Below are 16,982 nucleotides of genomic sequence, written 5' to 3' on the forward strand. Positions count from 1 at the left end.
TCCCTGTGTAACCAAGAGGATAGTGCCATTTGAGAAAGAAAGTAGAACTGTTTAAGGGATGTACTTGGTTTGGGGAATGATTAGTTTGAGGAACTAGAAAAGCATACAGGTGAGATGTGCAGCAAGAAAATAAAACTGATATCCGAGACTCAGGGAGAGGAAGAGCAGATGTGGGACAAACACACAGAGGTGACAGCAGCAGTTTTGAGTAGGTAGAAAGAAAGATGATTGAAGACCAAATGCTGGAAACCTCCAGACATCAAAGAGGCAAGACTATAAAAGAGGAGCTAGCAGAACAATCAGACATAGAGCAATCAGACAAGCAGAGGGAGAAAAATGCCAATAACACCCAGCTTTAAGTTGCAAGTCAAGTGCTTCCAAAAGCAAATAGGTGAAGGCAAACAAACAAACACTGCAGAACAAAGGGAAGTTACTTCCATTGTTTTTAAAAGATGCTATTGGATTTCCAGAAGTTAAAATGGTGCTTGAGATTTCCTTTAAAATATCAGGCTATCATCCAAAAAAAAAAAATGTAAATAACCCAAAGGGCCAATATTTGCTTTTAAAAGAATGAAATGTGGAAAGAGAATTACATCTTTCTGCCAATTTATTCTAGAACATGACTCCATATTACTGTAATGGTTTATGTGTCAAAGCTTGCACTGGAAATTTCTTTTTTCTTTTTTTAGATTTATAATATAAATATACAATTTTTACACATTTCTCAAGACCTAATTATTGAATAGACCTAGGGTGAATCCTACTTTTTAAGAAAACAAAACCACAATTCTTTTCCTCTTTGCCTCCATGGGTTTTTAAAACATGGTAGTTTTCCCCAATTATAAACACACATACACATACACACACATATATGTATACAGAAAATATATCATATATAATATATATATTCAGTATTATTACCTCCTTTGTGTCTTAAGTAATAACTGTCCTTTTAAATTTATGTGCATTGATGTAATAACTCACCATGGCATTCCAGAAGTCTTAGTCTACTAACCTTCTTCCTATCAAGTTCCCCTATAATAACTACGATTTAATCTGGCTTCAAATTATAAGTCTCCTCCAACCTCTAAAGACAGACAACTTCTGGGACTATTCATTCAATAAATACACATTGAGTAGCTCTTGTGCTCTAGCCATGGTGGTCAGTGACAGAAATTTTTAAGTGTTAGGATAAACTTTGTCCCTGCACACAGGGAACGATTGGCATAGAACTATGTATTAACTGTGATACATGGGTGAACATTCACTATGGAAGCACGAAATGCCTGGTCCAGTCCTCAAACCTCTCTCTATTCTCCAAGTCATGGCCGAAATATTCATCCATGCCTTGGATAGTAGTAACTGGGAATTTTAGAACATTCTTTTTCTGAACTTCCCTATCTTCCATTCTATGCACTTGAATGAATCTTAACCACCACCTTCAAATTCAAGTGTTGATGCACCATGATGATTTAATTGCTTAACTTCTTCAAATCGTCATTAATGTCCTATTGTCCTATAACTGTGGTATAATGGAAAGAAACCTGGTTTTCTGTTCTCAATTTGCCAAAAACATGTGTGAATTTAGAGAAGTCACTCAACTTTTCTGAACTTTAAGCCTTTCATCTGTAAAATGCATTAGATGGTACCTAACACTTACCAATTCTAAAAACTAAGATCTGTGAATATAGTCTATGCTCTCCTACAAAAGTGTTAATTTATTCCCTTTATAGCTGGTGCTAACCTACCTTCTGCTCTTGACCACCACCCTTTCGAGCAATCAGACACGTGTGTTTATGTCCCCTGACATGCAGAGGACAAACTGCAACTTCTCCTATGCCTACATCACTTATATTTATTAGAATACTTCAAAACATTTTTACTACTTTCTTTACTAAATATCATATAATTCAGAGTATCCTTAAATCATAACTAAGCTTAAACTTTAGCACAACCATCACATAATACAGTGTAAAATCCAATTCTTAAGCAACTCTTCATTTTTTTTTTAAATGCAATAGCCTTCTGATTTCCAAAAACATTAACACACTATAATTCTAACATACAAAAAATGGGGACCTTTAAATGTCACGGTGAGATTACAGGTTTTCATACGCAGGGGTCATATCCTTTTTTGTGTTTTATATACTCAGTTCTTACCATAAGATATTAATTACAAATCAGAAAATTTTCCAGAAAGGTTTGCTGGTATCTAACATGGACTGTCTCTAACCTGATTTCCTAAGTATGACTGGCAAGCAATCTGCTAATATATTTACTCTGCCAGTATTTTATCACCAGAAATTTACCATACAATTTAAGGGCTGGATATAGTCCAAGGTGTTTAATAATCTGCTTGCGTTCAGTCATGTAAACAGCAAACAGTTGGTTAACAAATTTGCATAAGTACTGTTCTGCAAATTTTTTTGTCCTGATGAAATAATGCAAACTCCATCTGTTTCACAGAAGGTAAAAATACCAGTTTAGATTTTCTACCTTTAACTTACTATGGATTCTTTCAGGTTGTCATGCAAATCTCATTAAATTCTATTTTACATGAAACAGGCCTCCTTACCAAGGATAGGTTCTGCAACAGCATTTTGATGTCAAACTCAGTGCTTAAGAAACACTGTATTTTACAGTGAAAAGTTGGAGAAGCAAATATCCTAGAATTTGGAAGAGAAAACTAAGTAATTTTCATCCCTACTCTAACTGAGGTGTTTACATTCATCATACTGACAGAGCAATCATTATAGTAAACCCAAAGGGATAAGCTAGCATCTGTCCACCTTTGAACATACAGAATTAACAAACTTACTCTGAGTTACTCATCTGAAATATTGAGAACCTCATTTCTACACCATGTAGTATAACACCTGGAATAAAGACCAATCTGAGATTTTGTTGAATATTTAACAGGTGCTATAATCCTTGCAGTTGATAACTACATACATATCTCAGCAGAAACACTCACCCAGCAAAAATAGAGCTATGTCAACAGAGGGGGCAAAATCTTAGAACACAGCAGTTTTAACCAATTGTACATGGACATTATCATAGGAATGTGAAACTTCTATAAGTAAAGGAAGCATCAACATCCAATCATTAAATGTAATCTCAAACTCCACGTGCATTGCACTCTGCATTTTGACCATGAAAGAAATCATCCCAAGGAGACATTTCACTCTTTATAATCCAGAAAAAATATAAATATATTAAAAATATATACACATGAACAATGGGGATCATTGAAACCAGATACAGCACCCATCTGCCCTTCTCTGAAAAACTTCTTCCAAGGCAATTATTCTGCAGTAAGCTCTATATCCTACAATAATACAAAATCCCAATTGCATACCACTTTATGTTATTCCACAATAAAGCTGTTCACATTTTGATAATACAGAGTATATTTTTTATAATATTTAAGCAATGGTCAGCCATAGAAATTAAGCACAATGGAATATTTTGGTTGGCTAAAGTACACACACACACACATCATTACCTGTTAATTTTATGAAAATGTTTATATCTCATTAGGAAGTAAGATGCCAGATTAACAATAAATAACTCTTTCTGCCTCATTTTTCAGGGACAAATACAATGTAGGTGCAGATTAATATCCTTAGAGCTTCTATTTATCAGAAAAAGTACCTTTTGTGGTCCTAAAAATATTTCCTCCACTAACGTTTCAGTTCCTTCCTTCTAGATTTAGTGGAGATTGCTGAGCAGGTTTTATGTCCTTCTTTATCATTTTAAGAGTAACAAAACAAGGCAAAAGTACATTTTATGAAAAGTTTAACAGCTTGACACACAGTCAAAAGGAAAATGTTAAGTGTAAAAGAAATTCTCAAAATACAAGATACTCTCATAGTTAGGGAATAAAAGTTATGTTAATCACTTACTAACATCAGTCATGAGAAACAGAGATAGGAGGTACTGAAATAAACAGGAAATAGGACTTTAGAGCCAGAAATAAGGGGAACACTCCGTATTTGTCCACAGACATAAAAATATGACATATTCCCAGCTATATTGAAGATAATGAGTTATATTCATGCTGTTCTATAGAACCATCATATAGCATTAAGGATAATGAGCTGCCCTCTGTGTATTCAATGGAATGGATTTTAAAACTAGAATATCTTAGATTTCAAGACATTCTCTAGTTTTCAGAATGGTGTTTTGGAAAGCTGCATGGTGATTATAATGGTATTCCCCAATTAGAACTTAGTCACTCTGTAAACATGTACGGTGCTGGAATGATATGAGGGTATGAAGATGACAAAGACATGATTGCTCTTCTCAAGAAGCTGACTCCACAAGAGAATTTATTCACTGGGAGAACTTGACTCATTCAATAGGGGTCTAATTTGCAGGGATCAAAAGTTTTATTCAGCTCATAGCTTTATATTTTTTCCTTCAGAAGTGTAAAGTATTTACATAATTTATTTGGTTCCCATACAGTCAGAATTTGCTTGGATGTTTAATGTATGTCTGACTTTCACAAACTCTCACATATATGTCAACATAAGTGCAGCTGACTCTTGAACAACACAGGTTTAAACCTCACAGGACCATTTATACTCGGACTTCTTTCACCAAATACAGTACAGTACTGTAAATGTATTTTCTCTTCCTTATAATTTTCTTAATAACATTTTCATTTCTCTTGATTGCTTTATTGTAAGAGTACAATATATAATACGTATAACATACAAAACATGTGTTACTTGTTCATGTTACTGGTGAGGCTTCTAGTCAACAATAGGCTATTAGTAGTTATGTTTTTGGGAAGTAAAAGTTATATGTGGATTTTTGACTTGCAGGGAGGGTTAGCACCTCTAACCCTGTGTTGTTCAAGGGTTAGCTGTAAATAGATATGCATGCATACATATATACACATACACATATATACACATATATATGTATATTCTTACATAGATACCCTATTATGCCTAATTGAAAATAAGCAGAGCCAAATTGGATTACTATGTTTAAAGGTCCCTTGGCTATTCTATACATTTGATTTTTTCCATTTATCACTACAACGTTCCAGAAACCAACTTCATTTATTATAAAAATTTGGAAATCATTAAGCAGGTATCTTATTATTATAAATAATTATTACTCCATTTAAAAATTAAATAATTCTGTGGCATTTTTATTTTCTGAGGACTAGTGTAAGAAAAAGAAAACATAATGAGAATATAAGATATAGTTAGAAAATCGTAATAGCATTACCAAGATCTTAACGCAAAAAGAATGGTTATTTGTATTTGAACTATCATTACAGGTAGGAAATAATTTGGTTCTGTATTAAAATTACAACTACTTGTATTGCATCCCAACAAAACTACTGTACACAAAAATTTAAATGTCTCTACTAATGACAATGTTACTTTTCATAATTAAAAAATGTTCTAAATATGTCATATTTTTTGTTTTCTGTATGAAAGAATGACAAGCATTAAGTATGGAACTGTATGATATACAGAATTAGTCTAATGTTTTATTGCTGACATCACTATGAAACATTCAAATAGCTCTATAAACTAGTGTATTTTCAAAATAAATAGCATACCTGTTTAAACTGAAATTTGAACGTATGCATTTATTTTCACAAGTCAAGTTTTTCTGACTGGAATCACTGAAAATTCATAGTTTTATGTTAAACAGATATTAAGCCAAGAACACTAAATAAATTTTCCCCTCCAGTGCTGCAGCAAATCACTATTAATACTATTGCCTGTTAACATGAAGCAAAACAGATGTTTTTCTCTACAATTGTATTCTGAATATAAGCAGACAAATGCATATTATAGTTTTAATAAGCTTGAATACAAGTCAACTTTCATGCTTTGTCAAACTTTCCAGCAATTCCTAAAATGTCAACCTTAAATACTCTGGAAAGCAGCTTTTATTTTATCTAGTAGTTAAATATTATCTTTCATTTGGGGCCTCTCTCATTATAAATTTAATGGAATGACCAAAACTTCACAAATGCAGTAATGTAGTGCTACTATAATATATGAAACTTCTCAGCTTATTTAGCTCCTCCTCCTCTTTCTGAATAAATTTGTTGTTTGCATGTATAAAAGTTCATGTCATCACATTTATTAAAGAAGTCTGTGGTGTGTTGGAAACAGCATTTGATCTGGGATTACATTATTTCCAGGCCTACCTCTACCCCATACTAATACTTAACTGCCACAGTGCCTTGGTCACATCACCTGTAAAATGCTTATTATTGCTCTACCTCACCGCATTTTTGTGAATACCAAGTAAGACTATGTAAGGAAAAAGCTAGTCAAATATAAAGGAGTTTGTTCACTAGAGAAGAAACAAACTTGCACCCTTTCTCTGCACTTGACAAAATAAACTAACCACTTGAAATTGGCCTCTTCTTAGACCCAGTAGAAAAATACCAGCAGCAAAATTCTGTGGATTCTAGCTAATGCTCAGGATGCCTCTTATTAAAAAATAAAAATAAAAAAAAATCAAAACCCACTTCTTGCCCTTCCACCCTACGTCCTAGCTTTGTCAGTAAAGGTAATTTTTAAGTTATCCTGTACTTGATCTTTAATACGGGTACCTAATATTGAAGTGCCTTTCTGCATGGCTCTCAAAGTTTCATCCAGGGTCAGCAGCTTTAGTATCATCCTGAGAACTTGTTAGAAATGCAAAATATTGACCCCACCCCAAACCTACGACTGAATCAGAAACTCCGGTGTGGGGCCCAGCAGTGTGACTTTGAACAAGTCCTCCAGGCTATTGTGATGCACACTCAAATTTGAAAATCACTGCAGGGAGTCCCATCTGTACCCATCAATACAGGGCACACGAGTCCCGATTCCCAGACACCTTTTCGTAACTCTCAGTTGACTTTTCACTGCCCTCCCTACCAAAACACCGTGCAGTCCCTCCTGAACCTAGCACGAGCACTGAATTGATAGATAAGATTGAGAGGAAACCCAGAAACTTCCTACAAGCCCTCAGCATCCTCTGAGGCAGGAGCCAGAGCACCAGGACCCGCCTCGACCAGCCCCATCCTTCCCCAGCGGGAGGCGCCAGGTGGAGATCCGCGCACACACGACGCGGGCCGGCTCCTCCGCCGCGGTTACCTGCACCAGCGTCATCTGCGAGCCGAGCGCCAAGAGGATCTTCTCGGTCTTGGTGGGGTACGGGTTGTCACGGTGCTTGTAAAGCCACTGCTTGAGGGGCCGCGCCATGTCTTGCAGAGCCTGCCGCTTGTGCCTCACCTTCCCGCCATTCTGCCTGGCCCTGGACACCGGGAGAGGAGGAGGAGGCTCGGGTGAGCGGCGCCGCCTGGCCGCTGCCCCCAGCATCCCTCCACGGCTGGATACCTTTGCTCCCGCAGCCGCGCGCCCCCGGAGAACGGCCGCCGCGCCCGCGTCCGGTTCTGCAGGGCGTCCGGCTCCGACCGCCGCGCCCGCCCCGCGCCCCCAGGCTGAGGTGAGGCAGGGAAGGGGGCAACACGACTTCTGGGCGCGAATACCCTTCCCTGGGCGTCTCTCTTTGAAATGGCCTGGTTGTCGCAAGGGGTCATGTGGCGGTGACCGACACTAAGTTTATCTTGAAAGGGGGGGCTAGCTTGGAGCGAGTAGCCAGGAGTTAGAGGTTTAGGTGACGATGGTGAAATGATCTGAGGGAATTTGTTATTCAGGCTATAGATCTGCGCAGCAGGGCTGTCGCCCTCTTCTCGCCCGCCTGCGCCGGCGCCCTGGAGTGCCTCTGGCTTCGTGGGCCGGGTCAGGCTGCTGCCAGCTCTAGGGAACTCATGCCTGCAGCTCGGGGCTTCCCGTCGCCCGTGGTCAAAGGAAAAGTCGCCCACTGGACGGCGGGAATAAGGCAAGGGATGATGGCCGTCCCGCCGCCCTGGTTCTTTCCTTTGATCCTCTGGAAAAAGGGGAAACTTTCCGAGCAAGCGTTTGTGGAGGAAGGACGCAGAACCTTAAAAAAACAAACAAACAAACAAAAAACCACCACTCGAGGGGCCTTTTCCCGACTGAAGGGAGAGTTTTAAAAGTACGGAAAACTCCGTCCGTGAGGAAAAGCACATTCAAAGGGGGAAGGGGCCGAAGCAGCCTGGAGTCCGATGCTTGGCGCTGCGCTCCCCCGCGGCTCCGGGAGGTGTCGCCGCGCGGCCGCCGGCGCGCCCCACCACTCGGGGAGGCTCGCGCGCCTGCGCCGCAGCCTCCAGGACTTTTGCCTCTTTAAACACTTTGAAATGCAACTCCATCCGAAAGGACTGGTAGTAACATTTTGAGGAAACCTAATCTCTATTTTCCTAACCAACAACGCCGCAGAACAAGCAGCTGATGCAATCTTTCAGGTGGAGACTGCCAGGACGGCTGCCCCTCCCCCCGCGGGGCGCTCAGGGAGCCGCCGCCACGCCTCTGCAGCCGGAGCTGCTGGCCCACCCGCGAGTTCTCGCTCCCCAGCAGCCCCTCACCCGGCTAGACCGAAACCCGGGCCGGCAGGCCCGCGGCCTCCCCCTCCGGGCTCGCAGCGGGCCCCGCCGAACCGCGCGCGCGCGCGTCCGGGGCGCCCTGCGGAGAGCCGACCTTGCCAACACCTTGGCCGAGGCGGGGCGAGCTTCGAGGCCGTGGCGAGGCCCTGTCGTGACATAAGAGGGGAAGCCCACGGGGCTGGCCTGACCTGGGAAGCCCCGACTGCTTGGCCCTGCCCTGTTCCTAGGCATCCCGCTCAGTCCTCTCCGCCTCGCTCTCAGCCGCGCGTCTGCACCCATGGTCCGGAGAGGGGCAGGTAGCCCCCTACCCTGAGGTCCAGGTATCAGGGGACTGAGGAGCCGTTCCACGTGTCCTCAGTTTCCAACAAGCCTCTTTTGAGCTATTCTGATGAACCGATTCCCCAATATTTTGAGAAACTAATGCCTTAAAAAGACAATGCACGAGACCTGCCCTCCCGGGAACTCTGCGCCCCTAACCCACTGGCCCCGGCTGCCACTCGCACGCCCGCGCCGCTCACCGCTCCCACCCCTCCGGGCTGCAGGCGGGCAGGGGTCCCGGGTGCGTGAGCGTACCCAGTTCTCCGGTGTCTCAGGCCGAGGTTGTCCTTGAGGGGCGGGCCGTCCGGAATGCCCACCTCAGGGCGGGCGTGGGTACTGTCCAGGACGCCACCATAGGGCCGGCTGCCCCGTTCCCGTTCCGCAGCACCGCGGTCCTCAAAAAGCACGGCGCCGCTGAGCTTGTTGAAGACGATGGTGTTCATGGTGCCGGCTGGCTGGGGCTCGCCGCGCGGCCGCAGCGCCTCGAGGCCTGGCCGCTGGGAGCTCCGCAGGGCTCGGGTTCTAGGAGAAGAAGATGCATCACGTTACTCGCTCAGTGCTCACATCCCTATTCGTCCTGAGCCCCGGGCTTGGCCGAGGCTCTGGGCCGGGGAGCCGAGGGGAGGAGCGGCGCCGCCGCACCTGGACAAGGGACCCCTTGCCTCTCCCCACTTGGCTACACTGCTTCCCCCTTCCCCCCAACTCCCCGCACGCTCCCGGGACAGGTCCCTACCCTCCTCCTTGCCCTGGCGATCGAGTTCCCAAGGAACCTCAACCAGGAATAATTTACCTGCGTAGGCAAAGGAAAGTAATTCCTAAACGAGTTCTTTTTTTGGTTTTAATCTGGAAGAACTGCACTCGGGTTAGCGGAGCGGAATATGCGCGCGCGGGGGGCGGGGGGGGGGTTGCTCTTCAGTCACAACGGAAGTCTAAAGCATCTCGGAGCTCCCGCTCGGGTTTTAAGGAGGGGTTGGAAGGAAGGGAAAATTTTGGGTAATATGAACAACTGCATCTCCATCCAAGTCCCGGTTAATGAGTCCCAGGCCACACCGGGATTCCGGGGATTTTCATGTTTTCTAGATCCTGGATGGTTTGGCTGAAACCAGTGTTCTAATTCCGGTTAAGGTCCCTGGGGGTCGGGGTGAGGGCAGGGAAAGTTAGCTGACTCCGGAGCTAGAAAGTTAAGTGGCGTCAGGGACAAATGCACCACATTGTCTCCCTGGCCCGGAGTCTTCCTCCCATCCCCCAGCCTGCTCCAGGATGCGCAGGGTCCCGGCAGGTCAAAGGCGCCGGAGTCCCAGGCCTTCCAGAGCCCGCTGTCAGTGCTGTCCTCTTCCGCAGCCCGGGTGTGAGCCTCGAGCTCGGAGCCCTTCCTCACCCGCTCCTTTCTCGGGTCTCGGGGAACCATTTGAGGTTGCATAGGTGTTAGGAGAGGAAGGAGGCATCGCGGTCCGCGCACCACCGAGCCTGCGGCTGCCATGGTTAAAGAAAGCTTTCAGCTCACCTCCCGGGTCGCGGCGGCCGGGAGCCTCTGGCTGTAGAGCGCGGGCCTCAGGTTCAAGTCCACACCGCCGCCGAGCAGTCGAGTTACCGCCCCCATCACCCCGCCTCGCGCCTCGGGGTAGCTCCTGTTTCTTCCCAGCCGTCTCGGCACTGCTGCCAGCGCCCCCTCACCCCGCCCCGCCCAGGCGTGGGCTGCCACACCAACACGTACAGATCTCCTGCCTCGCAGATTGCCCACACTTACCAACGCCCCCTGCCCCGCCCTCCAGCCACCGCAGCTGCGGCCACGGGCGACATTTAGGGCCGTGACCATAGCGATTAAGCGACAGCTACCGTCAGTATTCGTGGGGAGGTGAAGTCAGACTTCCGCTGGCTGCCCGGTATACCGTAAGGCTGAGTCCTCCCATGCAGACAGGTACGTGTCTGGAGTGTGCACACAGCCTCGCCGAAAAGTGTCAAAGCAAATTTCCGTGCTCGAAGCCCCTCTTCTAAGGTCAGGACTAGCCTTGGTTTTGTTTTGTTTTCTTTTCTTTTTTCTTTTTAAATCAGTGCGCTTAGTGCTTTGCGTTCATGCTGCGTTATTTGTAAAACACACCCTTTTCCAGTCCCACAGTGTTTCCCCACCCCAGTCCTGTCCTCCCATATTCAACGGCGAGTTTTTCTTAACGACTCCGCCGAAAGGTTTGCTATACCGGACCCTTCCCGGCTGTCCCAAGCCCACACAGAGATTGCAACCACAGACACCCGTAGCGGTCTGGGTCTGCAGGCAGCAGGCGAGGTGGGAGGGGGCTGCAAAGGTCCGAGAGCTGGGTCCTGAACCGAGGGGTTCGGGGGGGTGGGCGTGTGAAGCGCGGTTCCTGGCCCTCACCCTCGGCCCAAGCGCAGTGCCCAGCGCCTCTTCTCTGCTCCTGTACTCCCCCACTTACCCCTACCCAGACTCACTCCAAACTGTCGCTTGGGGAGATCCCCTCCCTGTGGAACTACCCCGCCCAACGCCCGCGAAGAATTTTAAAGGCAAGGAGGAGCGGCCAGGTGGGCTTCCAGGCTCCTCGCAGACCCTCGGGCCAGCCTCGGCCACCACCAGGGCGCGTGCCCACTGGACCTCGGAGGGGGGTGGGGGAAGGGCGGGGAGAACGGAGGCGCCGGGGGGCAGGGGGGAAACCAGCAGCTCGGGAGCCAGAGCGAGCCTCGCGTCCCGCGGCCCGGAGCAGGGACGCCGAGACCCGAGGGCTGTACCTGTGGCGGTGGGGCCGGCGGCCGGCGGCAGGGCGGCTGGCTCTCCCGCGTCGAGGCTAGGCGCACTCCCATCCCCGCCGCATGTTCTCGGCGCGGGCTCCAGCGCGGCTCACCGCAGCCACCGCCGTCGTCTCGGCTTTATTTACCCAGACGGGCGCGCGCGGCCCGGGAACAGGAATACCGAGGCCTTCTCATGTTTCTTGACTGCCCGGCGCAGCCGGCGAACATCCTGCGGGCGCGGTATCCACGTTCCCGGGCCGGCGAGAGGAAGCCTCGGCACCCACCCGGCCGCGGGGACTGCTGTTAACCCTCGCAGATGAGCCGCCGTTGCAGGCGCCGCCGAGGAGCCCCCCGGCCCGCCCAGTCTTCCCCAGCGGGGCCCGGCTCTCAGATCCGCCGGCCTCGCAGGCGCAGAGCAAAAGGGGCTATTTCCTTCGCATTTAGGGGAGAAATTGGAGAAGCCGCAAGTAGCGCCCGGCTCGGGCTCTGGGAGCTGAGAGGCTGCGGTGCAAATCCCGCGTTTTAGCTGGCGGGAGAGCCGGAAATTTAACCACGCGTGGCTAGGCACCAGAGAGCATTGCGTCGCGCCCTTTATTTTCTTAGAGATTAGCGGGAGTGAAGTTAGAGCTCGGGTTTGTGCCTATAACGCGCGAGCATGCTACAGGAGGTGCTTGCGCCCCGGGAGCTTCTTTTCTGGTGTCACTGGGCTTCTGAGGTCCGGGCTGTGTCAAATCCAGGCACACGTTCACCGTCTGAGGCCAGCGTTGCAGAGGCTGCGCTCGCCGCGGGACGTAGGGGTGGAGGGAGGCGAGGCTAGGTGCCCAACCCACTGTGCCCCAGGTAGGGAAGAGAAGGCGAGCCCTGGGCCAGGGAGCTGCATGGAGGAAGGGGGGATGGAACTTGGAAGAAGAGCTGGGACACAGTGCAAGGAGAGAGAATGCCTCTCAGATTCTCTTATTGATGATAGTCCCCTTTCCACCATCACCCCAAATATGAGAGTAGCGAAAGCTGTGATTTAGGTGCAACTGCAAGCTCAGGGCTTCTGGCAGCCTTGAAGATCCTCAAGGCGCCGAGCACAAAGCCGCCCGCGTTCTCGCCGTGGGCCTTGCCGCCGCAGCGACACCTTCATCTTTTTATAAGAGCGAAAGTAGATTTTCCCAAACCTGAAAGTTAGGGCATCATTTGTTCTTTTCTCCTTCAAGGTGGCTGGCCAACTCTGCGGCAGGGGTCCACCTAAGCATCTTCCTTTTATGTGGCCTGGAAGTGGTTAAAGATTTATATATATTGAAGCTATTATTTCCAAGACTAATCACACCTTTGAATTTTCCATTATATTATCTCCCAAAATATGCGACGGCAAACCGGGCAGTGGCACAATCTAAAGCAGAAAAGGATGAAGGTTTAAGTTTTTGCGCATTAGGCAAATATTATCATTTGATAACATTTCCCAATGTCCTTGTTTTCCTTTATTGTATAATTTGCGGCTGGAGCGTTCACATTTTGTCGTTGGCGCTGCACTTGACTTGCTGTAGTGTGAATTCAATATACGCATCGGTCTACAGTCCTCGCTGTGGAATTTAAAGTCAGGGATACATCATAAAATTTCAGCCACAGACTTGCAGCCACTAAGCTTCACAACAATTGATAATTCAGAGGAAGAAAGAGACGGATTCTGTCCTATGGTCTCTATGACTGATGGTGGTCACCAGACATTATAATAAAATCAGCTGTAAGACGCCCCTCTGACATATATTTTGGTCAGCTGTGCTGGGTAAAGCAACAGGCATGTATGTAGTTGCTTGCAATTTCATAGTACAATACTGACTCATGGAGCAATATGCTGTAATGGAGGCTAGCATAGGACAAATGCTGTTTTAGTCTTTACTGCATTTACACAATTTTAAAATGCATTTAGAGGACTTTGACTTGAGATATATTTACACGTAAGATTTGTTTTCTTAAAATCTGATATAAAATATACAGCGAAAAATCTTTCTGCAAAACATTTTTTATTTGGTATAGGAATAGCATACACCTTAGTTTTTAAGTCACTGAAAAAGTAATGCAGAATTACTTTAGATTATAGTTTAATAATTAGAGTCCATTTTAAAATGAAAAAAAAAAACAGTGAAGGGTTGATTTTAAAATGAAATAGTATGGAGAATCCCTCTGTAATATACAAATTGGCATGTATTTTGTGATAGAACAAAATTTTATTTTTGCAAGTTTCATCCTCTCTACAAGAGTAAAGTTTCTTCATTTTAACCCACAGTAGAGATACAGTTATCATTATCTTAAACTTCACCTTTTCTGAAGATGAATTTTACTGAGCTTCTAATGCTATATTCTAATCTCAGTATATGAAATGCTGTATTATAATCCTCAGAAGTAAACCCTGAAGTTTTAGAAAACATATCAGAAGATTTAAGAGAGTATGTAATTTGTGGGAGATAGCCATATGCAGGGAAAAGAAAAAACAGCTTAGGCCAGAAGTCAGAAAATTTGAGTCCTAATCTTAATTCTGGTTAATTTGATCTTGGTTTAGCCTGAATTTACTAAACTATAAAATGAAGATATTAAGTTTTCCACAAATTTGCCATATGCTATTATTAAGATTTTTTTTTAAAACGTGAAAGTAACGTTTGCCATTGCTAAAGCTAGAAAAATGTTAAGTAAGAACATTTGGCAGAAATCTTAATTCATTCTATTAGACCTAGAGTGTAATTATAAGTAATTTTTACTTTCAAATAAAAAAAAGAAGTCTTTATTTTAAGCATTTTGATATTTTATGAAGGAGCCTGACATTTCAGAACAAATATTGGTTAAAGTTTTTGAAAATAAGGATTGCTTTTAAACTTTCTTTCCTAGTTATTACTTATAGGCAATGAAATAAATTACAAAGCCAGGGAATGACTGTCACTTCCTGTCCAAATGTTATAAAATAGTAAATTTATGAACAAATAGCAGGTTCACCTCACACTTGGCCATTGTGACTTGCAGAGATACATGTTGAAGTGCCTAAGTGGAACAACGGAAGGAGTAGTGAAAATCACAGCTGCAGAAACATTGTGGGCAAACCAGGAGAATGGGGGTGGGGGGGCTCTCCCAATTTCTCACAAGGCATTTGTGCTTTGTTTGTAATTTAACTTTAATTGCATAAATAATGCAGGCTAAATTCTCTGGGAGAGGGTCTTCTCCATAAGTTCACTCACAACCAAGGGATAGAGTACAAGTGAAAGTTCCTCTTCAGCCAGCTCCACCCAATCACGTTCCTGGGAGGCAACCACCAAGAGGTGGCCACTGCTGGTTTGATGTGTAGACTTTGGGTCTTTTTTTGCTGCGTTCACATACGTGAATGCAAACAAAACATTATAGTTTTGTTTTATGACCTTTTGAAAGAGATGAGACCATACTTATACCCTTGTATAAATGTACACACTCACAGACACCCAGAATTAAACTAAAACATGCCTTTTCATTCAACTTCATAGAGAACTTTCATATTAGGACATAAACGTGTAATTCCATATTTTTAACTGTTACATAATGCTCCATAATCCATTTAGCCATTCCCCATCCTCATTGTTGCCTTTTCAGTTTTCACTATTATAAACATTAAACACCCTTGTTTAGTATTATTTCTGCACATGTGTAAACATTTTTCCAGGAATAGCTACACTGACGTAGAATTGCTGGGTTGGAGACATGATTTAAAAATTTTGATAGATATTTCTAATTTCTCTCCAAACTGTACCCCCCACAAAGGCCCCATTTGCTGACATGCGACACCGCATTTCTTATGTTTGGATTTCATAATGTTTGCCAGTCTGATAAGTAAAATAATGTCTTATTGTTTGAGAACCTTTTCATTTGTTTATGAGCCATTTGTATTTCTTAATTGAAGAAACTTGCTTATATCTTTATCAGATGCCTTGTTAATTTTATAAAGTCCTTTATTAATCATTTTTTCCATGATATATATGCTTTATATATTACAGATATGTTATCTGGTCTGCCGTCTGCCTTTTGCCTATTTTGTTTTTGTCTTACAGAAGGTTTAAACATGAATATAGGTCAATAGGTCTGCATTCTCCTTTATGAATTCTGGGTTTTGTGTCTTCCTTACAAAGGCTTTTTTTTTTTTTTGTATTTTCTTCTAATGCTTTTAAAAAATTGTTTTCACTTGGCTCTTTAATCCTCCTGGAATTAATCTGTATATGTTGTGAGGTAGAAATCTAATTTGATTTTTTTTTTCTTCTTCAATTGAATAGCCAGTTATTCCTATGGTGTCTAATAGTTTTCTCCCACTGATTTGAAATTACTTTCCTGGTGTACATGGCAAATTCCTTTCCATGTGTAGGTTGGTCTAAGAAGGCTTTAAGAGATGTTGCAAAACACCCAATAGACTGTAATAAATTTAATCTTCAAAAATTTAAAACCATCTTGCGCTCCAAAGACTTCCAATATTATTCTGTTTCTAATTTCAGAGCATGTCAAGTATCGAAATAGTAATATGCATGGCCTGGTTATGGTTCTAATTTAGAAGGCTAATTCAATACTGTTCTAGGACGAAGTTGCCGTTCATTTTGTCGCCGTCCTGCTCGAAGCAGGAGAGCAGTTTCAGGCAGCCATATTCTCCAGAGTGGAGTACGGGCTGCACAGAGCTTTGCAAATGCATCACATAACCAAGTGGTAACTGATCACGAGCAATATAAGGTTATTTGTCAAAGTGATGAGTCCCTGCCATCCATTATTTGAAAAAGTAAAATGCATCTCTTTTTTCTTGCTCAATTCTTTATGGAATGTGAATGACTTTTTTTCACAAAGCAACCAGTCAAGATGAGAACCTTCAATCTGATTGCATATTAGCCAATTTCACTCTGGACAAAAATGCAAATATTTTGTTGCCACCATTTCCTCAAAATGTCAGCTACATAAAAGTACAGACAGTCAGTAGAGCTGAGATCCAGGTGGGTTAATGTTTTTTTTTTTTTTCTACTTCAGAGAGTTTGAGATAGGATCTGAAGTAACCTTGGGACACTGGTACCTCATCTCTTCGCTTAATTCCAAAATATCTCCAGTACCCACAACCAATAGTCACGGAGTCTCTACTCCATTACACACATGAAAATATACTATATGCTGAGGTCCTGAGGGGAATCTGGAGAACATTTTGTCCTCAAAACGTGCATTGAAATACAAGAATTTCTCCCAGGAGACTATTCTATCTTGAAAATCAATTTGTTTGCACATCAAAACGTGACCATTTAAATAAATATAGTGAAGACTTTTGATCACAAGCTAGTATGACTTGATGTTTGGAGCCTAATGGACTTCAGGTACTCAATTTAATTACTATATGTACTTCATGCTGTATCAAGCTTTCGGCTGACCCCCCACCCCATCCATCCTCCCCGCTTTCATTTTTATC

At 44.2% G+C, this 16,982-nt stretch overlaps 1 protein-coding gene across 1 annotated transcript in view; it reads right to left on the reverse strand.

Annotated features, from left to right (window-relative positions):
• MKX (mohawk homeobox) overlaps positions 1-11,592 on the reverse strand; it is a 65,205-nt gene extending 53,613 nt beyond the window's left edge. Inside the window, exons 1-3 of the mRNA XM_031034697.2 lie at positions 11,552-11,592; positions 9,068-9,334; positions 7,125-7,284 (exon numbers count right to left, since the gene is read on the reverse strand). Coding sequence (XP_030890557.1) covers positions 7,125-7,284; positions 9,068-9,255 — 348 coding nt within the window. The 5' untranslated portion in view covers positions 9,256-9,334; positions 11,552-11,592. The remainder of the gene's footprint in view (positions 1-7,124; positions 7,285-9,067; positions 9,335-11,551) is intronic.
• Positions 11,593-16,982: the final 5,390 nt, after the last annotated feature.

Source organism: Leptonychotes weddellii, chromosome 5, assembly GCF_054177405.1.
Source record: "Leptonychotes weddellii isolate Sample4059 chromosome 5, ASM5417740v2, whole genome shotgun sequence".
In the NCBI taxonomy this organism is placed as follows: domain Eukaryota; kingdom Metazoa; phylum Chordata; class Mammalia; order Carnivora; family Phocidae; genus Leptonychotes; species Leptonychotes weddellii.